The 24,163-nt window shown below is 43.3% G+C and overlaps 2 protein-coding genes, 1 long non-coding RNA gene and 1 pseudogene across 4 annotated transcripts in view; 1 reads left to right on the top strand and 3 right to left on the bottom strand.

Annotated features, from left to right (window-relative positions):
* Positions 1-2,337: 2,337 nt before the first annotated feature.
* The window catches only part of LOC103586565, a 52,986-nt gene continuing 31,160 nt past the window's right edge, over positions 2,338-24,163 (bottom strand). The window contains exons 9-11 of the mRNA XM_008567860.1: positions 8,987-9,170; positions 8,168-8,483; positions 2,338-2,652 (exon numbers count right to left, since the gene is read on the bottom strand). Coding sequence (XP_008566082.1) covers positions 2,339-2,652; positions 8,168-8,483; positions 8,987-9,170 — 814 coding nt within the window. The 3' untranslated portion in view covers position 2,338. The remainder of the gene's footprint in view (positions 2,653-8,167; positions 8,484-8,986; positions 9,171-24,163) is intronic.
* On the top strand, positions 8,157-23,206 carry LOC103586546 (annotated as a pseudogene). Its single transcript, XR_550156.1, has 2 exons — positions 8,157-8,487; positions 21,956-23,206. The product of XR_550156.1 is annotated as a histone H3.1-like (transcript).
* LOC103586544 lies at positions 15,834-16,231 on the bottom strand. The gene is made up of 2 exons (XR_550155.1): positions 16,030-16,231; positions 15,834-15,941 (listed from the first exon to the last, which is right to left on the bottom strand). It is a non-coding gene; the product is annotated as an uncharacterized LOC103586544 (long non-coding RNA).
* On the bottom strand, positions 16,603-17,268 carry LOC103586545 (histone H1.3). The gene has a single exon (XM_008567844.1). The coding sequence runs from the start codon at positions 17,266-17,268 to the stop codon at positions 16,603-16,605; it is 666 nt and encodes a 221-aa protein (XP_008566066.1).

Below are 24,163 nucleotides of genomic sequence, written 5' to 3'. Positions count from 1 at the left end.
TCGTCCAAGGCCTCAGAAATCTTGACAAGAAAGCAAGTGTTTATCATCAACAAATGTTAAAATGTGGAATAGCTTTAAAGCCACATGTGTGGAGGAGTGGAGAGTAAAGAAATCCTAAGTACTGATTTTGGAGGAGTGCACTTTGTGGAGAGCAAGGAAATGTTAGGTACTGATTTTGCCTGAGAATCAGGTAAAGGTCTATTGAAAAGTCTTGAAGGAGGAAAAACCCAAAGGAATCGAAGGTTATTAGTGGAAGAAGAAACAGTGTATGTGAAAGAATTACCGTTGACAAAGGGTTCCAAGTATGAAAAGTTGTTCAGTACCTTCGGCTATACAAGTACATGTTTGGGGAGAGGGGTTTGGAGATGACGTTGTGGAGGTGGTGGGTGTCAGATAAAGCACAGGAATTGGGGTTTTATTCTACAGATACTAGGAGAACCAATGAAGGCTTCTTATTTTACTTATTTTTGCATAGATGATAAAATGACAGGATGATGAAATTTGCAAATCACTCAGATCTCTGATTGCAGTGGGATGGACTGGTTGTAAGGTGAGAAGACAGGAAGTGACCTGGAAGCAATCTGTGTTTGCTACAGAACACTGGGGTTGGAAGGCTGATACTCAGTTCTCTTCCAGGTACCTGGATGATATGTTATCATTTATGGCACATGCTGGAAGACATAGAGGATCTATTAAGTGATAAGTGTGCAAGGGATAATTCATTGGGAAGAATCAGAGAAATAGGACTCAGAAAAGCAAATTGAGAAGAATCGAGGAGAACATAGGAACTGGGCCAGAAAGGAAGTTATCACAAAATCTCCCGAGGAAGACTGGCTTGTTAACTCACCTGGTAAGAAGTTATATACACCTAGGTCGAGTTTGGATCCGTGCATCTGCCAACAGCCAAAAGAAAAAGAAAAAACAAAAACAAAAACAAACAAAAAAAACCTACTCAAATAAACAGTTAAAAACAAAATCCTGTGAGGAGACTGTGAAGGCAAGAGACAGATGCAGCAGAGACTAAGTTTTTAACGTGTGCTCGTGGATTTTGCGATTAGGTCACTGGTAACTATGGCAAGGGCATTTTTACAAAAGTGGTTGTTGAAGAAGGCATATATACATATGTATGTATATATATGATCATGAGAAGAGTGACTGATACATACAGAGACACGAAATGAATTTTATGTGGAGGGGAAAGAACCAGTAGAGAATACTAAAACTTTTAACCGAGGTATCACGACACTTAGGTTAGGATGAGCAAGTAATTCAGTGTCAAGCAAGCTTTTTTTTTTTTTTTTTTTTTTTTTCCTTTTTTTGTCTTTTTTCATGTCCGGCAATGGATCGCAACCCTCAGTGTCGCGCCCGTACCGGACCGGGACCGGCAACGGGATCGCAACCCTCGGCGCTGCACCCGCACCTCGCTCAGCCAGTGAGCGGGAACCGGTCTGTATGTGGGATCCGAAACCTCAGCAGTGCGCCACCGGGCCGGCCCAGTGTCCAGTAAGTTTAACAGGGGAAGGAAGCTTCCTCAGTCATCCCGAAGGCACGGGCACAGACGAACTGGCTCCCTGCGGTGCTTTCTCTCCGTAAGTCGTCAGGGGAGGCAGGGGGAGGCAGGGGGAGCGAGACGTAGAACAATCACCCATTGAGCTTGGTGGGAAAGTGGAAAGGTGAGGATGCAGTCAGGGTCACAGGTGGGAAGACGACGGGTTGACAAAACCCATGAAGAAACTGTCACTAGGGTCACTGACGAAGCATGAGGAAATTGATCATCAAGGTATGAAACCGCAGTAGCCGGTAAGCCGTGCTAGTTACGAGCTCTCACAGGCCCGCATGGACGAGGCAAAGACTGAAAGTACCTTCCCCACGCTTGATGCGTTTGCTAGACTTGAACCCACCTATACACAGCCCTTCACACAGTACAAAGCAAAACACCAGGATGAAAGGCTTCTTTTCACGGCCGCGGCTTACGTAGAGGCCCCAGATGTGACTCGAGAACAATCTTAATGCTGTAGGACTTAAACATTTTTGAAGCCTCTGGCGCAAGTCCGCTAACAAACCCAGCCGCTTCCGCCCGCACCAGGTCCCTCCGCCTGTCCTTTGTTCTAACACACTCGAGATCCGCCATCTTAAGGACAGTCCCCGGTTGAGAACAGTTGGCGCACAAGCACCTTTTACTCCGCGCAGAAGAGCGGAGCTTAGCTAGAACCGCAACGTCACTACTGCTAAACGTTACCTTCCCGACTTCCCGCGTCAGTGTCAGCCCTTCGTGTGACAAAGGTGGGTGGCCCTGAAAAGGGCCTTTTACGAGCAAACTGTAAAATTGTCTTGAAACTCAGCCCCCGAAGCCGTAGAGGGTGCGTCCCTGGCGCTTGAGCGCGTAGACCACGTCCATGGCGGTGACAGTCTTGCGCTTGGCGTGCTCCGTGTAGGTGACGGCGTCGCGGATCACGTTCTCCAGAAACACCTTGAGGACGCCGCGGGTCTCCTCGTAAATGAGGCCGGAGATGCGCTTGACGCCGCCGCGGCGGGCCAGGCGCCGGATGGCGGGCTTGGTGATGCCCTGGATGTTGTCGCGCAGGACCTTGCGGTGGCGCTTGGCGCCGCCCTTCCCCAGACCCTTACCTCCCTTACCACGACCAGACATGTCTGCAGCTCAAAGAAACTAGCAAGTTCAACATTCCTGGCAGCATTTTATATAGTGGTAAGTCGGACCTGATTGGGAACTCTGCACGCCAGCGGTATTTGCTCAATCAGTTCCCTGACTTGGAGCCCTGCCCACGTTTTCAGAAAAGAATGGAAAGGGCGGGACTGAAATTAGAGATTCTTAAAAGATGCCTGATTAAAACTTACTCAGTCCTTTTTCTCTGGTCCTTTACGCTGCCAACCGCTGCAAGGCCATTCCTTTGTTTGGGTCAGGCCTTGCAGTCTGTTTTTTCTCAGTCTCCATGTAACATGTTTCCCACTAGTGCCTTGTGACTGTTGGAATCGAGCGGCTCATCAGCGTTGAGGGGAGGAGAAATGCCACTCAGTGTCTGAGTCCTTCCTGTTTCCTTGTCTGGGTGCTGAGCCGCCGGTTTCTGTGTCTTCCAGTCCCGTGCCTGTGGGTTCCCTCAAAGGACTAATGTATAAGTCTCTTACGAAATTACGTATTATTCTTAATTCTTACAATCTACCGATGCTCGTTGAATTTGGCAAATCACGAAACAGAGGCACATATGCATCATTTTCAGCGGTCTCGATCGAGGGAGTTAATTATTAGTTTCCTCATTTACTCTAGTCTTGTTTAATTGCTTAATAGGAAGGGGGGAGGGCAACGCTAATCGAATTTCCACTCTGTTTCCCCCTGGTTTTTTCTTTCGTTTTATTACTTTTTATTTCATTTAACTTTTTTTGTTTTGTTTCCCTTTTTATAAAGCTCCATCTGCGCTGTAAAGATGAGGAAACCCAGGCTTGGAGACCTAATCCGTGTCTGATTCTGCAGTCTCATGACCTTACATCGACCACTGCTTCTGAGGCGATAAATCATTAACAGGACATAATGGTGAATAAACGCTGCAAATTAACAGAATTAACAAAAATAACGCTAATGAATTTTGTGAGATATTGTACAAATAACGAGTAACTGAAGTAATGTTTTGCACACAGATCATGGACTGCTAGACAAATTCCAACATTTGCTTGCAATTTCCACACATTTGCATTCAGTGCCTTGCATGTACTACAGAGGTAATTTTTAAATATTCGTTCTCTGCTGGGGCTTACTTTATAGGCTGGCAGAAGATTTTACATTTCTTGGAGGCAGACTCTTTTTGGGATTGAGTTTAGGTCCAGTCAACCTGCACGTGTAGAGACACTGAGCCCCCATGCTCACCCTTTTGATAAAGGTACCAAACAAGCATAACTTAGGATCCACTACATGCCATGCAGTCACAGTCTGGTAAAAGGAAGAGAAACGTAAAATCAGGATGAGAGGCCAGATATCAGCCCAGTATCCTCCTAGTTGCTTCCAAGTATGGATGGGTGGAGCGGCCATAACCCAGCCGCACTGGCATCACCCAGAAGCTTGGTAGAAGTATAGAGTTTCAGGCTAAACCCCAAATCTACTGAGAATTGATATTGCATTTTCAATAAGATCTCCAGGTGGGTGGTATGCTCATTCAAGTTGAAGAATGTACAGCTATGCTGTCCTATATTTGCCACTAGCCACATACGTTCAGTAAAATTTAAATTAATTAAAATGGAAATCAGAGTGGACGGTGTCGATACACAACATTTCTGTCATCGCAGAAAGTTCTACAGGGCTGTGCTGTTGAAAAGGGATTTCTTCTGAGCTTCCAGTCCAGATAGGGGAAAGTGGTGTAGTGGATGCTTGAGAATGAGGCTGACTGCAGGACGTGAGGATTTAGAAGAGTGCTTTTCAAGTATAATAGAAATTACCCAGCTTCTGGGTGTACCAGATATTACAGATGGAGACATGGAAAGAGGAAGTCGGAAGTTTGAAAGCAGTAGTACCCTTTCAAGGAACAAAATTAATGTATCATAATTGTGCTTGGAGGGAAGCTTCAAGGGGCCAGTGTCTTCATGTAAGCCCATTTCATAGGAAGTTAAAATAGAAATGATTTCTCATGGACCTGCTGAACACACTCACTTCCAGTACAAAGCTCTGTCTTCTAAACAGTCCTTCGTCTTTCTTCGCCTATATTGATATTTATTTTACATAGTCATTTTTCTCCGGAAACCCTCGAACCTCACTGAATTTTGGAAAGTTTAAGCACAGTAGCTGTGGACTAATCTAGTGATCAACACCTGTATCTCTCACGGTCACTTACTATGGTGGTGGTGGTGGGAGAGGGTAGTTAACTCAAAATTGACAGAACATGAAGCCGGAAGTTACCCTGGGTGACTATCACTTACTTAACTAGTTCTTCTAGGTATTTTTTTACATCTATGAAATAATTTGAGCCTTAATGTAGTGGCCAATCTACTGTTTTAGGATACATACAGATTCAGGATTCAAAAGAAATAAACACAACTTTGAGAGGTACCAAGGTAATAGGTGAAATTTTTCCTTACTTCAAGTTTATAACCCTATGGGGTGATCCAGCTTTCAGAAACCTTGTCCGTGCTACAGTTACAGGGAAGATAAACACCCGGGTATCGAGCGATAACAGAGTAACCATATGCAGCACAGCCCATTCCTTGTGCAAAACATCTGGAGAAGAACTGGGTGAAAGCCGGTCTCAGTTATGCCCCTCCAGGAAGGGCAGAGATTACCTATAAACAAGGGAATGGCCCTTCGCCCCAGTGCATTCTCACTTATTGGGAAACTAAGTAGCCATGAGAACCAGTAAGAGGTGCAGAGGAATGAAATGGTGTCATCTGCTAATTGAATCCATGTAACTTGGTGGACATTTCCAATTATTCAACAAATTGACTATGATAATGAACAAAATTATAGACTCAAAAATCTGAATTTTAATTGTACCTTTAGGTCTACATAATATACAACTAGGGACCCAAAGGGAAAGGGGTCTATATAATACTTCTGACCTTGACATTGACAATGATGACATCAGTGATGACAAACAGAGCCTTCCTCCAGACCACTTATAGCTCATGTCTCCTTTTGTCCTGCTTTTCACTTCTCACATTTCATTCCCTCAACACCTCTTTTAAATACCCGTCAGTAAATCTAAGCCTTTGGCATGGGAGAGGCTACCGCCTTCTGCTTCACCTGAATACATCTGCTTTTCTAACACCAAGCATTTCACTTCTGAGTCTTTTTAAATTTTCTTCTCAAGGGGGCCGGAAACTGGACCTGAGTTGTGTAATAGTAACACAAAAACAAAATAGAACAGAAAAATGGGTCAAAATTAGTTTCAGAACCTGAATGAGCATCATGTGGGAAAGGTTATATGAGGGATAGCCTCTAGACAAGCGAAAGATACAGTGGACATAAGAACTTTCTTTTTATTGAAAAATTTGGAGAAGTACCTTGGAAATAGTCAACAATAGGAATTAGGAGATTAAACTTGTAGGTCCAAGAAAAGAAACTTCCCTAGGCCGAGTCCACTATCTACTGTATAAGTGACATTATGTTACCTTTATAAAATGCTGCTTTTAATTTGTAAAGCAAATCTAATTATATTACACTGTGGGCACATACTTAAAACAAAGAATCCAGGTACAAGTAATTTAAGTATTGGGCAACTTTAAATTCTGCAGGTATCCACTATGAAACTTTTTAAAAATTCAAATAACTATTGGACAACTTTGAGAAGATTACTAAGTTTAGAAAATTACCATTCAAAGGCCTTAAGAGCTAAAACACACAGACACAAAACAGAGTAAAGCAATACTAGACACCTTAACAGCTTTAGAACACAATTATATGGTAAATATTTCGCTGCACTGAAAAGTTCAAATAAACCACTCACACTGTCGTGCTTCTTACATTTTTATAACAGGTTAAGTTTGTAAAAAGAGAAAACGTGTTTACAAAATGCATTGGGAAAACCTTATTATTACAACTCAACATGAAAACATTGAGTGGCTCTGAAAAGTCCTGGTGGGTAGTGAAATACAGAAAAACTTTTAGTTGGAGCTGGGATACTCGGTGATGACTGTGGCATCGATACAATCTGCTTAAATAGCTCCTTGGAACAGCAGGCACAAGGTGATCTCCCTGGGGAGATCGAGGAAGCCCATCGCTTGTTGGAATGAGCCAGGTGGGACCCCTCGCCCCAGATGAGCTACAGGGTGTGTCCTGTGTTTATGATACCCATGACCTTGGACGAGATGCCCTTGGAATCAACCTCCTTCAACGCCACATCGACATAGAATATTTCTACCTCTGACCGAGTCTGCGTTTTTTGCAGTCTTTTGTCTGCGCCCTAGTCAATGCCCTTTTGCAACCCTTTTCAGAAACTGGAGCACTCGCATTGTAAACAATAGGGAGAAAAACTAAGAGACATACACGCGCACGCGCAAACGCACTGTTCCAGAGTGTATATTCCAAGAATGTACAAAAGAGGACTTAAAAATCTAAACTCTCATTAGACCACATTAGCCAATGGATTCAGGGTATGTAAAGTAAGAATTCCCAAGGTGCTTTTTTTACTGGCTGGAAAAACACTTTGCGGGGAACCCAATAGGTTGATTTATAATACTGAGTTATAACTTGATTCACTAAAAGTTCTTTCCGTTACACATCTTTTTTTAAAAAATTGGGAACTCTCGCGTTTTGACGCGAAAACCAAGCTAGGAAATCCTGTTATCAGGGCGAGTCGTGTCCCAACAACAGTTCGTTTGGTTTTTCCGTGTCCTGGGCTCTTCCGGCCCATCCGCTAAGAATCCCGAGATGCTGCGTCATTGCGGTGTCACAAAGAAACCGCCTCAAGAAGACGCTCGTCGCCGCCATCTTTCTCGAGATTCTGCATTGCAAATACTTCCCTGCGAGCTCGCGATTATACCCGGACTCACGTTTCAATTTCAACAAAACAATGTCGCTAAATTCTGTTAGGTTCAAACCGGATATTGAAGAGCCAGGAATGTCAGGATAGTAGAATTTTGCTGCGCACACCCAGATTTCTTAACGTTTGGACAGTATATTCTAGAAGACCATGTTTGATTGAGTTCTACATTTACCCTAAAGATGACACTAGATCTGGTAGAGATGCCGAAAGGATGCATTTTTAGATAAGTGGGTAAGGAAGGGGAATAGCACTCCTATAAAAACACGTTAATTCGGCTGAAAAAAATGGCGGATGTTTTTGAAAGCTGAAATTCTGATGCACTTTTTCTTTCAAACACATACTATTTTGTATACGCAAACAGGACGAAACTTCAAGAATATTAAGTTAAATGATAAAATGTGTTTGTGGGGCATACTCGAGGGTATGAAGCATTACAAAGATACCAATAATTTAGAAAATAATTTTAAAAATAGGCTGGGTGTTTTCTCATTGAAATTGACCAATCAGGAACTTGCACAGAAAGGACAAACCAATTGTAAATCACTCCGAGCACATCCGGAATTTACCAACCGATGACTAACGGGGATTGTCCACAATCCAATGAGAGTGATTCTGTAACTGTATAAATAGAGGTGCAAGCCAGTTCCACTCGTCTGTTTATTTTGCATATAGACGATGGCTCGCACCAAGCAGACGGCTCGCAAGTCCACCGGCGGCAAGGCGCCCCGCAAGCAGCTCGCCACCAAGGCAGCCCGCAAGAGCGCGCCGGCCACCGGCGGCGTCAAGAAGCCCCACCGCTACCGGCCCGGCACCGTGGCCCTGCGCGAGATCCGCCGCTACCAGAAGTCCACCGAGCTGCTGATCCGCAAGCTGCCGTTCCAGCGCCTGGTGCGCGAGATCGCGCAGGACTTCAAGACCGACCTGCGCTTCCAGAGCTCGGCGGTGATGGCGCTGCAGGAGGCCTGCGAGGCCTACCTGGTGGGGCTGTTTGAGGACACCAACCTGTGTGCCATCCACGCCAAGCGCGTCACCATCATGCCCAAGGACATCCAGCTCGCTCGCCGCATCCGCGGGGAGAGGGCGTAAAGTATGTTCCCAAATTGAGTGAGAACCGTAAACCCAAAGGCTCTTTTCAGAGCCAACCACTTTCTCTTATGAAAATGCTGTAATACTCAACAGGAGGCTTACTTAACAAGTCACGAAATCAGTTTGTGCAATGACCTACAAGGCCTTCGTAGTTTGGGGATTGAGCTCTCGAAAAAACCTGTGGTTCTTTAAAGTCCTCAAAACAAGAGCTCTCTCCACTATTTTGCTTGGGCGCAACCTTTCTGCCCTGGTTTCTATGGACAAAAATTTTGTTACAGGCAAGTTGTTAGGATTGGCTGTCCAGTTTACGGTCTTCAGTCTCAGCTGGTCTAGAGGCTACCTTCGGTTTCCCTTTCATCTTTTTCGAATTTTGTCCACTTATTTGGCGCCTGCATGCTCTGTCATCTAAGTTTTCTGACTCTAGACACTTTAAAAGCTGGTGGCTTCGGCTTTGCTTTCCAGGATGCTTTACTGTTGAGCTTGTAGTCGTAGGGGCCGGCGCTCTTGGTCTGCATCAAGGCGCCCTTGCTCACTAGGGTATTAAGTCCCAACTCCTTGCCAGCAGCTGCCAGCGTCTCCTTGAATGGGGTCAGGGATGCGCCCCTGACAGGGGGCTAAGGTTTAGTTTATCAGCTGAATACCGAACGACCAGTGTTGACAGTCTTTACTTGGGCGTAATCTGCAAGGGTCAGCCAAAGCAATAAACGAGAGCAGCTGGGTGGGTCTCAGACACACAGGAGTAAACGAAAAAATGCAGGAGCCCTGAGCCTTTTCAACTTTTCAGCTGACAGTCTCACAGGGAACTTTCAACTTTACTAAATACCCTATCAATCTGTAAATCAAATCTCATTAAACCTCATTTATTATTAAAACATGAAAATCTTTTGGCAACTTGAAAGTTCTGTCTTGCAGAATGTGTTCTGCCCTCGCTTTTTCTCATTCATATAAAGGGATGTCTACACCATATGAAATGTGTATCCCATTCAAATGGAAATAACAGATTCCTCACAATTTCTAAACTGGTTGCTGAAGAGAAGGGAAGTTGGGAATTCTATTCTGAAACTACAAGCCGTTATTTGGGAATGTAGAAGAATGTTTACTATTCGGGATACTATTTGCTGTTTGGAAGGACTTTACGTGTATTTAAACATTTCCTCTAATATGTAGATTTTGAGATGGGGTGCAGTATGTTTAACTGTAAATGAGAGGTTTCTATTAATTTTTATTAAAATGTGTTGTTTTCCCTCAAGTATCATAAGGAAAGAGGTTTGTCAGGTGGTAAAATTAATAGTGACAACGCTATAGATACTCAGTCCAAATTAGTCTTAGTAAGAAGTCCTGAAGATTTTATAGAAAAAAACTCTCCTTATTTGAAGCCTATCAGACATTAAGACTTGGGTGCTGTGAACTGAGGAGTCTAAGTCCATGTGATAAAAAGCTTAACTGTTTGCAATTAAAATTTGTAATATAGTGACACCATATATATTGGCTAAAGATATTCCATATTTGAATTTGGTTTCCCATATCCTGTACTTTCTTTGAGATTCTAGCACAGTAAGTTTTTAACCTGTTTCTTTCCTTTTTTTTTTTTTTCTCATTAACCTGTGTTTCTGTCTCACAGCTGTTGGACTTTGTGACTTGAGGACCTAAGGAGCACAGAAAACATCTTCTTATATAATTAAACCCATCAGAATATCTAGCATGGTCCTTGTTCTTCTGTTTATGTTTTGTAGTTGCTGAACACCTTGGAGTGGCATAATTCAGAGGGCCGGCCCGTGGCTCACTTGGGAGAGTGTTGTGCTCATAACGCCAAGGCTATAGGTTCGGATCCCTCTATAGGGATGGCCAGTTGGCTCACTTGGGAGAGTGTGGTGCTAACAGCAGGTCAAGGGTTAAGATCTCCTTACGGGTCATCTTTAAAAAAAAAAAAAGGAATGGCATAGTTCAGAGGGTAAGAGAGAGAATCTGCAGAACGGGACATAGAAAGGAGGGTCATAAAAGCGGCAGAGATTTTTATTACCCTTCGCTTCCTACGTAGAAAAACAGAAAATGAAATCATTCAATTTGATTAATGTCTGGTGATAATCCAACACATATGATGGGATTTTTAAAGTTTGGTCAATTAGACACACATACACACACACATCTGTAGAGTAGTGAGACTAATGCCCTAGAGTTCAGTTTAGTTAATGAGAGAAAAGAATAGATGCATTAAAAATTTTAGGGGCCGGCCCGTCGCTCACTTGGTAGAGTGCGGTGCTGATAACACCAAGGCCATGGGTTCGGATCCCATATAGGGATGGCTGGTTCGCTCATTGGGTGAGTGTGGTGCTGACAACACCAAGTCAAGGGTTAAGATCCCCTTACCGGTCATCTTTTTTAAAAAAATTTTATACTTACCGTCCAGGCACCCAAAAAAGATTTTTTTTCTATTGGTAGTAATGCTACCCAACTATTAAATGTCATGAAAGCATATTATAAGAAATAACTATGCTTTTTAATTAGGGAAATTTGTTCATGGAGATGAAACTTGATATGGAATTGGAAGCACTGGAAAGATTCTCACAGGTAGAGAGTAGAGGAAATTGCAGATGAGCAAAGTTGTAAAAAAAAAAGAATTAATAAAGAAGAAATAGGAAGGTTGGTTAAGTTGTTATCAGTGCCTATTAGAGTAAGCAGAAGGTATTATTATGAAAAGAGGCCCTCACTTGATCCTAAGGCAATGGGGACCCAGTGGCCCTTTTCAAATAGATATTTTGTTTTTTGTTTTTGCAGAATGATCAGAATTTAGAAATTGGAGGCTGGAGAAACCAGAGTTATGAAACTGATTAGTGAGAAATGGAATGACCCTAGCTGTGAGAGGATGAAGAGAGAACGCATGAAGAAAGAAAATGTTAGAGTCACTGAGAATTCCTTAAAAATCAAGCTGACTTAGTGACTGACAGCGATAAATAATGGAGGCTGTCACACAGTAACATAAACTCAATCTGCTTCCTCCATTTAAAAGAAGCCAGGCAATTTTACTAAATAAAAGAAAGTAGTGAATTTAGGCTGGTCCTAACAATTCCTTTTTTCTCAGACCTATGCCATATGCATAACTACCCTCCAGAAGCTAAGATAATATGAAAAAGCCCTTCACATCTTTTATACTCAGACATCTTTAGTCTTCTCTATCCATCCTAAGATGTTCATTGCAACCTGATTTAACTGCTACAGAAAAAAAATTGAAAGATGGAGGAAGATATTTTTCTTTTTTTAAAAAGATGACCAGTAAGGGGATCTTAACCCTCAACTAGGTGTTGTCAGCAAGAGGGTCTCCGAGTGAGCCAACCAACCATCCCTATATAGGGAACGGAACCCATGGCCTCAGTGTTATCAGCACCACACTCTCCCAAGTGAGCCATGGGCCAGCCCTGAGGAAGATTTTAAAAGTTCCAAGTACCTAGAAAACAAAGGCCTATCCAAGGCAAAGGAATGTCAATATTAATTTACATAAACCAGAGTAAAACTGTAGAAGGCCCATTGCATTTCAAAGGGCTTGTGGATTGGACAGCTCACAATGGGCATAAAATAGCATAAGGATAGAAAGGGGGTGATCCCTTTCCTCCCCATCATAAGGGTCTCAGCCAACACCCCTACAACAAAAGACAGGTTAACAAGAGAAAAGCGTAAGGAATTCATTAGATTGTAGTTTTACGTGACACAGGAGCCTTCAGGTTGAAGACCCAAAGATGCAGGGAAAACTGTCCATATTTATGCTTACATTTTATGAAGTAGTGGCGGCCCTGTAGAAATGTGATTGGACAAAAAGGGTATGATCTAATACTACTAGACTGAGTGGGGAAACCCAGCAAGGCCTGTCTGTTCAGAATCTCCTTGGCCTTTGTGCTGCGTTCCTTCCTGCAGGGTATGGGATAGAACCCCTCTGGAATGAGGGAGGGTCTTTATTTTTTTTATGGCAAGCTGTTACACAGAGGGGTCTGGGGAGGTTAGAGTAATATTGTTAGGCTTTATGGCTAGCTAGTGGGGCAATGGGGTTCTGGTTTTCATGGCCCGCCTCAGAGAAGGGGGATTCTACTTTCTACGGCTTGCCAAGGTGGAGAATGAGGCGCGAGAGACAGGAGGGCAGAAGTAGGTCAAGAGAAACTGTGCTTCTGAGGCTGCTTCTGAGGTCTTCATTCTGGGGTATTCTTTGCTAAGCTCCAAGAATAGAAATACATAAACTCTGGTTAGCTCTCTATGAGCCCAAAACGGAACTAGAGAACTCTACTCCTTTTCCAGTTAATTTACTAGATGGGAGAAGGACTTAAGAAATCTGTGTTTGAGACCCATCTTCACCATTTACTGACAATAAATGGTCATTTCTTGTCATTTTGTCTTTTTAATCGACAATTTTCTTTACTTTAAAGTAAGCATTTTAACTATACTTAATGTAAATGCTTAACAGTGAGGCCCAAGTGAGGCAGTTATAGAACTGTTTTGTAAACCTTTAAGAACGAGAAACACAAGTGTTCCTCATAAAGTTTGTGGAAAAATGTAATTAAAAGATAATGCAGGGGCCGGCCCGTGGCTCACTCGGGAGAGTGCGGTGCTGATAACACCAAGGCCCCGGGTTCGGATCCCATATAGGGATGGCCGGTTCGCTCACTGGCTGAGCGTGGTGCTGACAACACCAAGTCAAGGGTTAAGATCCCCTTACCGGTCATCTTTAAAAAAAAAAAAAAAAAAAAAAAAGATAATGCAAATCTTCCCATGAACTTTTTGAAGTACCCTCCTATGCTGTAATAATGTTGTGTGCTCTTAATGAATGCCGCGTCACCACATAACCCTCTTATTCTTCATTACTCATCATCAGAAGCCTAACTCTTTCTGGATACATGGGTACTTAGAACAGTTCAAGGAAAAGGATAAGGAAACTGTGGTACATCTATACAATGGAATTCTGCTCTGCTATAAAAAAGAATGAAATACTACCATTCACAGCAACATGGATGGACTTAGAGAAATTTATATTAAGTGAAACAAATCAGGCACAGAAAGAGAAATACCACATGTTCTCACTTATTTCTGGGAGCTAAAAATAAACACACAAACAAAGGGAGGTGAGGGGGAAGACACATTACAACAATTCCTTGAACTTGTTAAGACAAGTGAACAGATATGATGTAGGTGGGGAGGGGACAGAGGGAGGGGGAGGAGGAATGAGTAAAGAGTCACGAAAATCAGCCACAATATATATTGAGAAATTAAAATAAGAAAGAAAAGTTCAAGGAAAAAATAGGATTACAAGATAATATGAATCATTGTATGCACTTTTTGAAGTACCCTCATACTGAAGACCTCCTAGGTTCTCTTCACCCTTATCTTTACCACTCAATAACTTAATCTCCTATTTTCACAGAGTTCTTTGAGTAACTATTTCACGTTCGACTATTTATCCAGATCTCTTTCTCAACCAAGCCACTTTTATAATGGGAAAGGGACTTTTGGCTTTCTCTAGAAAGAAATTATGACACGCAGTTAGGGTTTAAAAGAATTGAACTCCTGCTTAGAAAAGCTAGAAAGCTAATCACAGGCTACACTTTTTTTTTTTAAAGAAGCTTAAGTAAGATATAAAATTTAAACTATTAACTGGTAACTAAAATTAAGGCAGCAAAGCAGAAATAATTTTGTAATGTTTATTGGGAGCCAAATGTGAGGACTGATCCAGAAAACATCAGACCCAGAGTTAGAGAAGTCTATTACAAATAACAAAGACTGTATAGACAGAAAAGGCTGAAGAAATCATAAACAAAGAATGAAAAGCAAATTGGTCATTTCAAAGGTGGGGTCAGAGACAGAACAATAGGAAAATAATTGATTAACCTCAGGATACTTCAGGTATTCTTTCCATGTTAGGATTACTTAAAGCAGAGGGAACTTTTTTTTTTTTTTTTTTTTTAAACTCATTTTGCTTTTTAGATAGCTGGCCAAATGGAAATCCAAACCTGCAAACTTGGTGTTACAAGGCTTCACTATAACCAACTGTACTAATTGGCCAGCCAAGGGGCTTTTTAAAATCATACCTATTGAAGGTTTAAAGTGGCCTCTTTGGAAAATTGGCTATCTCTTTCCCCTGAATTCTCAGAAGGTCACACCACAACCTAAGTGACTTGGAACTTAGCAGGGATGATCCCATTTTCATTTTTGGTCTGATCTTCTGGGACCTAGTGCAGGAAATTAATCCAAAACAATGGCTTCCTATAATTCTTATGTAACATAAGCAATCAGGGCATGTGAACAAAGAAATAAGGTAAAGAAGCATTTAAATCACGAAGGATCTGTGGGATTTGGTCCCACTGGGGACCTGCTCAGTTCACTTGTTTTGTACTGTGCAGTAGATGAGGAGTCTGTGCAATTCTATAGAGACCTTCTCAAAACGATATTTCTTAAATACTTATACAGAATAAGAAAAGGTAGTGATATTAAAATAGTTATCATTTTTTAAAGTACGTGTAATATATGTGCTTCTATAGTAACATCGAATGAAAGGATCACCAGTAGGTGTAGTAACAAACGTCAGTTTGAAGGACTCACAGCGAGTGTAAACTTTACTCAAAAGTACTTGTAATAACTGCAAAGCGATTCACAAATATCTGCTTACCATTGACGAAAAAGTCACAGGTACTGCGAAATCCACTGTAATTAATTGCCTATATTAATGGAAGGAAATGCTAAATTGCATTCAGCATTTATGAAACTTAAGATGTAATTTCCCCTCAGAGCCCCAGAAACGTCTGCAGAACTCAGAATTTGTCAGGATTTGTCAGTAAAATTAAGTGGGTTTTCCCAATGGAAACAAACAATCGAACAAAAAACGCCTCAGCCTCAGGAATGAAATGGAAATAGTGGATCGTGCGGCTCAACCCATCCATCTACAGCCCATTTTTTTCGTCCTGGCGACACCAACTTCAGGAGCTAGCTCACAAACCACGCCGCCTTCTCAAACGTTTTGTTTGGCTGGCTTTTTCCTCTCCCTATTTCTTGTCTACTTACCTAATAGGATTGGACAGCTGACCCTAGATCCGGGTCCTAATCTGTGAAGAAACCTGGAAAAGAGGGTAGACTATAAACTGCCGAAGATGCCTTTATACATTATTCCCTTAGCACCAGGGAGGTAGGAATAATTATGCAGATTTAATTATTGCAACAGTGTGAGTAATCTCTGAAAAGCGGATTTCATTTGATCTCTTGGGTAACAAAAAAAAACAAAACCAGGCTTTCAACTACTTCCCAGAATACAACTTTTAATATCTCAACCTCTGATTGGTGCACTGTTCTCCCTCGCCGGAGCCCATACAGGTCCAAAGGTACATCCTGATTAGCTAACAGCCCCTGCAAACCAATGGGAAAGTAAATTTTACAAAACAGCCGGAGACTGTAATAACCCCTTCTGCCATTGGCTTAATAAAACAATCCTAACCTGTCTGGCCGCGGGAAACGGAGGTAAAACGTGCGCCAAGGCTGCGACCCGCTCTTCCCGCCGCGGGCCTGCAGTCCCCAGTAGGCCGTCCATCTACTGCACAAGGGCGGCTACTGCGAGCAGGGCAGAGGCGGCGCGTCGCTGTACCTGGCCACCGAGATCCTGGGGCTGGCGGGCAACGCGGCCCGCAATAAGAAAGCGCGCATCACGCTGCGTTCCTTGCAACTGGCCACCAGTAATGAGCTCAGCGCGCTCCTGGGCCGCGTGACCATTGCGCGGGGAGCCTTCCTACCCAGCATCTAGGCGGTGCTACTGCACCAGAAATCCCAAGGCTCTCCAGAGTCGCCAAATCAAAGGTCTGTTAGGAACCATCTTTCTAAGTCAAGCCATGCGCGCTCTCCCTGCGTATCAAAAGTGAATCAACAGGCCAATCACGCACTAGGGCGGGAATTCAAAAATATGCTTAATTTGTCACTTGCCAAATAAAAATAAAAGCTCAGCTCTTTTGACTGAATCTGTGGGTGGCTCTGAAAAGAGCCGTTGAGGTTTGCAGCAGGACATTCTGCTACATTTTTACTTCTTCTTAGGGGCCGCCTTCTTTGCCTTTGTAACCTTGGGTTTTGCAGACTTAGGCTTGGCTGCTTTGGGTTTAGGGGCTTTAGCCTTAGCTGGACTCTTGGCAGCCTTCTTCGGCTTGGCTGCCTTCACCTTTTTCGGACTCTTAGCCACTTTCTTGGCCCCAGCAGCTGCAGCCGGCTTCTTGGCTTTCTTCGGAGTCTTCTTAGCGCCTTTCCTCTGGGTGGCCGCGCCCGTCGCCTTCTTCGGCTTCTTGGCTGCGCCGGCGGGCTTCTTGGGCTTGGCGGCGCCCGCCTTCTTGGCTTTGGGCTTGGCTTCCCCGGAAGCCGCCTTCTTGTTGAGCTTGAAGGAACCGGAGGCGCCGGTGCCCTTGGTCTGCACCAGGGTGCCCTTGCTCACCAGGCTCTTGAGACCCAACTTGATGCGGCTGTTATTTTTCTCTACATCGTAGCCAGCGGCTGCCAGCGCCTTCTTGAGCGCGGCCAGTGAAACGCCGCTGCGCTCCTTGGAAGCAGCCACAGCTTTGGTGATGAGCTCGGACACCGGAGGCCCAGACGCTTTGCGCTTTCCCGCAGCTGCGCCCGCTTTCTTCGCCTTCTTCTTCACAGGTGTTTTCTCCGCAGGCGCGGGGGCAACAGGCGCAACTGGAGCAGTCTCCGACATGTTTCTGACTTAACCAGAAAAGCCAAAAGTAAGCTCAAATTGTCAGAACGACATGGCCCCGGCGCCGGAGGCTGGGGGTTTATATAGAGAGAAGCTGCGTGGTGATTGGTTCCCTGCTCCATGCGCCGCGCTGCTGGAGAAGTGCTCCTCGGCTCTGCCGGATGGCTGTGTTTGTTGCCCCTTAAAAAAGAATAAAAACATAAGAAATCTGGGCACGAAATGATTAGAGATTTGGGGGAAACGGATCCGAGAGGCTTTAGGCTTCATTTCTGCCTTATTTTCTATACCTAGTTTCAAAACCGGCACCCTGAAACTTTCTTGATTCCCCCAACTCTCTTCCAAACTTCGGTCAAATTGAGACAACTTTCAGGTTTTCCTTAAAAATACTACTTCTCTTTGTCTTACTTGGAAATCTTTCTTACAGGACATTGTTCTGCGCATTTTTATCTTCTCAAATTTACATGAATGAACTCTTTTTTTCTCAAAAGTATAGGGAAATTCGGTTTTTTCGCAAGAGCAATAGCACAGGCTCTCCCGCAAGCTGTTTTGCACCAAGCTGTAGGAATTGGCACTGGGGTAGAAAGTTCTACGTACAAGAGTGGTGGGTTATTTTAGAAAATATAGGTTTAAAAAAAATTTTTTTTTCAGTTAAAAGTGTGTAAGCTGGGCTTCATCCACGTGTATTAGTGACTTAAACGTTTTCGGAAAGATGCGGGGCAGCTGTTCCATAATTCTATATAAACAGTTCTCAATAAAATCATTAGCCTCTTTTAAATTAGGATCATAGGTTTTTCCAACCTAGAATAGGCATTAGAGATCAACATCTGCATCTACAAAAAAGAAAATCATGGAGAATGGCAGATGTAGATCATTTTACCAGCTGCGAGCTAAAGAGAACTGAGAAAGCACATGTATAAATAGCCCATCTCTTTAAAACAGTAAGTAATTTAATGAGGAGACACCATCCATAGTATTTTATTCTCCATATTTAGCATATATTTCCTATATTTCAAAATGATATTTAAAAAGGAAATTTTTTTTTTTTTTTTTTTTTTTTAAGATGACCGGTAAGGGGATCTTAACCCTCGACTTGGTGTTGTCAGCACCACGCTCACCCAGTGAGCGAACCGGCCATCCCTATATGGGATCCGAACCCGGGGCCTTGGTGTTATCAGCACCGCACTCTCCCGAGTGAGCCACCGGGCCGCCCCTAAAAAGGAAATTTTAACATTGCAAGTTTGGACACAAGATTAGAAAGAAAACAATTATCATTTTAATTACATTCTGAATTTTCATAATTTTCCTGGGCTTTTTACTGACAAACTATGAACTAGGCTGTCACAGCCTAAATGAATTCTCTGAATGTGTCCACCTAAGGAGTTGAACAAACATTTCATAGTAAACATGAATGACTTTACTGCTACATCTCTTTCAATTTGCAATACAAAAGACCTTAAGGGATTAGGTTATTATTGGATAATTAAGCGCAAAATTAATATTCTCCACCAAATAATCAGACACTGAAATGAAACCCTATATTTATTAAAACGAAATATATTGGTATTATGTTTCTTCTAATAAATACTTCCATTTCCAGAAATCTAGTTATTCTGGCCTTCATTCAATGGTGATTTGAGGATTTTCTCAAACAAATCCAAAATAAGATCAACTTTAAGGATTTCATCTCTTCACACTTTTACCATAGAAATCACTAGGCTTGTTTTTAAAAAATCATTTAATGGCTGGAACCAAGTCTCTAGGACTTAAGACCATGTTATATGCCATAAAAATACAAATATTGAGTATAAAGGATGTAAGTATATCATACTGGAACCTCAGAACTTCATAATTCCCAAAGGATGTATTTTAGGGGTGTCTTGAGGAAGGCTCTGTTGGTCATCATTGATGTCGTCATTGTCAGTGTCAATGTCAGAAGAATTATATAGGCCCCTTTCCCATTGGGTCCCTAGCTTTATATTATGTAGACCTCAAGTTACAAGTAAAATTCAGATTTTTGAGTCTATAATTTTGTTCGTTATTGTAGCCATTTGTTGAATAATTGGAATTGTCCACCAAGTTACATGGATTCAATTAGCAGATATCACCATTTTATTCCTGTGCACCTCTTACTGGTTCTCATGTCTACTTAGTTTTCTGATAAGTGAGAAAGCACTAGGGCGAAGGGCCATTCCCTTGTTTGTAGGTAATCTCTACCCTTCCTGGAGGGCCATAACTGAGACCGGCTTTCACCCAGTTCTTCTCCAGATGTTTTGCACAAGGAATGGGCTGTGCTGCATATGGTTACTCTGTTATCGCTCGATACTCGGGTGTTTATCTTCCCTGTAACTGTAGCACGGACAAGGTTTCTGAAAGCTGGATCACCCCATAGGGTTATAAACTTGAAGTAAGGAAAAGTTTCACCTATTACCTTGGTACCTCTCAAAGTTGTGTTTATTTCTTTTGAATCCTGAATCTGTATGTATCCTAAAACAGTGGATTGGCCACTACACTAAGGCTCGAATTATTTCATAGATGTAAAAAAATACCTAGAAGAACTAGTTAAGTAAGTGATAGTCACCCAGGGTAACTTCCGGCTTCATGTTCTGTCAATTTTGAGTTAACTACCCTCTCCCACCACCACCACCATAGTAAGTGACCGTGAGAGATACAGGTGTTGATCACTAGATTAGTCCACAGCTACTGTGCTTAAACTTTCCAAAATTCAGTGAGGTTCGAGGGTTTCCGGAGAAAAATGACTATGTAAAATAAACATCAAAATAGGCTAAGAAAGACGAAGGACTGTTTAGAAGACAGAGCTTTGTACTGGAAGTGAGTGTGTTCAGCAGGTCCATGAGAAATCATTTCTATTTTAACTTCCCATGAAATGGGCTTACATGGAAACACTGGCCCCTTGAAGCTTCCCTCCAAGCACAATTATGATACATTAATTTTGTTCCTTGAAAGGGTACTACTGCTTTCAAACTTCCGACTTCCTCTTTCCATGTCTCCATCTGTAATATCTGGTACACCCAGAAGCTGGGTAATTTCTATTATACTTGAAAAGCACTCTTCTAAATCCTCACGTCTTGCAGTCAGCCTCATTCTCAAGCATCCACTACACCACTTTCCCCTATCTGGACTAAAAGCTCATGAGAAATCCCTTCAACAACACAGCCCTGTAGAACTTTCTGCGATGAGGGAAATTTTCTGTGTCGCCACTGTCCACTAGGTAGCTGGTACCGACATTAGGCTATTAGGCAATTAAATGTGGCTAGAGTGACAGAAGAAATTGATTTCCATTTTAATTAATTTAAATTTTACTGAACGTATGTGGCTACTGGCTAATATAGGACAGAGCATAGCTGTACATTCTTCAACTTGAATGAGCATACTACCCACCTGGAGATCTTATTGAAAATGCAACATCAATTTTCAGCAGATTTCTGGTTTAGCCTGAAACTCTGTACTTCTATCAAGCTTCTGGGTGATGCCAGTGCGGCTGGGTTATGGCCGCTCCACCCATCCATACTTGGCAGCAACTAGGAGGATACTGGGCTGATGTCTGGCCTCTCATCCTGATTTTACGTTTCTCTTCCTTTTACCAGACTGTGACTGCATGGCATGTAGTGGATCCTAAGTTATGCTTGTTTGGTACCTTTATCAAAAGGGTGAGCATGGGGGCTCAGTGTCTCTATACGTGCAGGTTGACTGGCCCTAAACTCAATCCCAAAAAGACTCTGCCTCCAAGAAATGTAAAATCTTCTGCCTGCCTATAAAGTAAGCCCCAGCAGAGAACGAATATTTAAAAATTACCTCTGTAGTACATGCAAGGCACTGAATGCAAATGTGTGGAAATTGCAAGCAAATGTTGGAATTTGTCTAGCAGTCCATGATCTGTGTGCAAAACATTACTTCAGTTACTCGTTATTTGTACAATATCTCACAAAATTCATTAGCGTTATTTTTGTTAATTCTGTTAATTTGCAGCGTTTATTCACCATGATGTCCTGTTAATGATTTATCGCCTCAGAAGCAGTGGTCGATGTAAGGTCATGAGACTGCAGAATCAGACCCGGATTAGGTCTCCAAGCCTGGGTTTCCCCATCTTTACAGCGCAGATGGAGCTTTATAAAAAGGGAAACAAAAACAAAAAAAAGTTAAATGAAATAAAAAGTAATAAAACGAAAGAGAAAACCAGGGGGAAACAGTTGAAATTCGATTAGCGTTGCCCTCCCCACTTCCTATTAAGCAATTAAACAAGACTAGAGTAAACGAGAAAACTAATAATTAACTCCCTCGATCGAGACTGCTGAAAATGATGCATATGTGCCTCTGTTTCGTGATTTGCCAAATTCAACGAGCATCGGTAGATTGTAAGAATTAAGAATAATACGTAATTTTGTAAGAGACTTATACATTAGTCCTTTGAGGGAACCCACAGGCACGGGACTGGAAGACACAGAAACCAGCGGCTCAGCACCCAGACAAGGAAACAGGAAGGACTCAGACACTGAGTGGCATTTCTCCTCCCCTCAACGTCCCTTTCCTTCCTTAGGCAACACAAGGGGTCGCCCAGCAAGGTAGGGAAGAGGCGGGGACAGAGGTGTCCCGGTTCAGTTTCCTAAAAGGTCCGCATCGTCAGTATATAAGGAGAATGCAGGGACCGCCAAGGTTACAGGAAAGCGAGAGCTTGTCTGCGCCATGTCTGGCAGAGGCAAAGGAGGGAAGGGCTTGGGGAAGGGCGGGGCCAAGCGCCACCGCAAGGTCCTGCGCGACAACATCCAGGGCATCACCAAGCCCGCCATCCGGCGCCTGGCCCGCCGCGGCGGCGTCAAGCGCATCTCCGGCCTCATCTACGAGGAGACCCGCGGGGTCCTCAAGGTGTTCCTGGAGAACGTGATCCGCGACGCCGTCACCTACACGGAGCACGCCAAGCGCAAGACTGTCACCGCCATGGACGTGGTCTACGCGCTCAAGCGCCAGGGACGCACCCTCTACGGCTTCGGGGGCTGAGTTTCAAGCCAATTTTACAGTTTGCTCGTAAAAGGCCCTTTTCAGGGCCACCCACCTTTGTCACACGAAGGGCTGACACTGACGCGGGAAGACGGGAAGGTAACGTTTAGCAGTAGTGACGTTGCGGTTCTAGCTAAGCTCCGCTCTTCTGCGCGGAGTAAAAGGTGCTCGTGCGCCGACTGTCCTCAACCGGGGACTGTCCTTAAGATGGCGGATCTCGAGTGTGTTAGAACAAAGGACAGACGGAGGGACCTGGTGCGGGCGGAAGCGGCTGGGTTTGTTAGCGGACTTGCGCCAGAGGCTTCAAAAATGTTTAACTCCTACAGCATTAAGATTGTTCTCGAGTCACATCTGGGGCTTCTACGTAAGCCGCGGCCGTGAAAAGAAGCCTTTTATCCTGGTGTTTTGCTTTGTACTGTGTGAAGGGCTGTGTATAGGTGGGTTCAAGTCTAGCAAACGCATCAAGCGTGGGGAAGGTACTTTCGGTCTTTTCCTCGTCCATGCGGGCCTGTGAGAGCTCGTAACTAGCACGGCTTACCGGCTACTGCGGTTTCATACCTTGATGATCAATTTCCTCATGCTTCGTCAGTGACCCTAGTGACAGTTTCTTCATGGGTTTTGTCAACCCGTCGTCTTCCCACCTGTGACCCTGACTGCATCCTCACCTTTCCACTTTCCCACCAAGCTCAATGGGTGATTGTTCTACGTCTCGCTCCCCCTGCCTCCCCCTGCCTCCCCTGACGACTTACGGAGAGAAAGCACCGCAGGGAGCCAGGTCGTCTGTGCCTGTGCCTTCGGGATGACTGAGGAAGCTTCCTTCCCCTGTTAAACTTACTGGACACTGAATTACTTGCTCATCCTAACCTAAGTGTCGTGATACCTCGGTTAAAAGTTTTAGTATTCTCTACTGGTTCCTTCCCCTCCACATAAAATTCATTTGGTGTCTCTGTTTGTATGTCTCAGTCACTCTTCTCATGATCATATATATACATACATATGTATATATGCCTTCTTCAACAACCACCTTAGTAAAAATGTCCTTGCCATAGTTACCAGTGACCTAATTGCAAAATCCACGAACACACGTTAAGAACTTAGTCTCTGCTACATCTGACTCCTGCCTTCACAGTCTCCTCACAGGATTTTGTTTTTAACTGTTTGTTTGTTTGAGTGGGTTTTTGTTTTTGTTTTTGTTTTCTTTTTTCTTTTGGCTGTTGGCAGGTACACGGATCCAAACTCTTGACCTAGGTGTATATAACTCTGTTCTTACCAGGTGAGTTAACAAGCCAGTCTTCCTCGGGAGATTTCGTGGTAGCTTCTGCCGTGAGCCGTCCTGCTATAGGGAACGGCATGGGAGCCTGAGTGATACCCCTTGTTCTGCAGGCTACCAGGGGGTCCCGTGTCTGGCACAGCTCTGTGGGATTTTTTGTTTGTTCACCTTTGGTTGCTTGACAAGGCTTCCCAGAATTAAACAGCCTAACCTTTTGGCTTACTATGGCTTTGGGAAATTCCCTGGAGTTTCTCAAGGGACATGTTAAAATACATCAGAATTAACTGGTTTATTTAAAGGGCATTGTCAGTACTAAAGGTGTTTCTGAGACATGTTCCTGGTATGGGTTGGCTCCATTTAATTTTGTCATTAATCTTCCTTGTTAGTGATGTGTGCATGGGCCCATTGTGGCTGTGGTCATGCTCTTGTACGTGTGGAATGAAGTTATTGTGTTGGATTTCTATCCACATCCCCCAGGGAGATGGTGGGTCCGAGTGCAGTGGTGCTTACAACTAATTGATCATCAACCAGTTACAGATTTCTTTGTTTCTCCCCACTCCCACAGTTTCACTTGATTTACCAAGAACATGTTCTTTCTTTAGTAATAATAAG

Source organism: Galeopterus variegatus, unplaced genomic scaffold (genome assembly GCF_000696425.1).
Source record: "Galeopterus variegatus unplaced genomic scaffold, G_variegatus-3.0.2 Scaffold351, whole genome shotgun sequence".
NCBI lineage: Eukaryota > Metazoa > Chordata > Mammalia > Dermoptera > Cynocephalidae > Galeopterus > Galeopterus variegatus.
The sequence above is the reverse complement of the archived record's forward strand: the minus strand, read 5'-3'. Positions and strand labels throughout refer to the sequence as shown.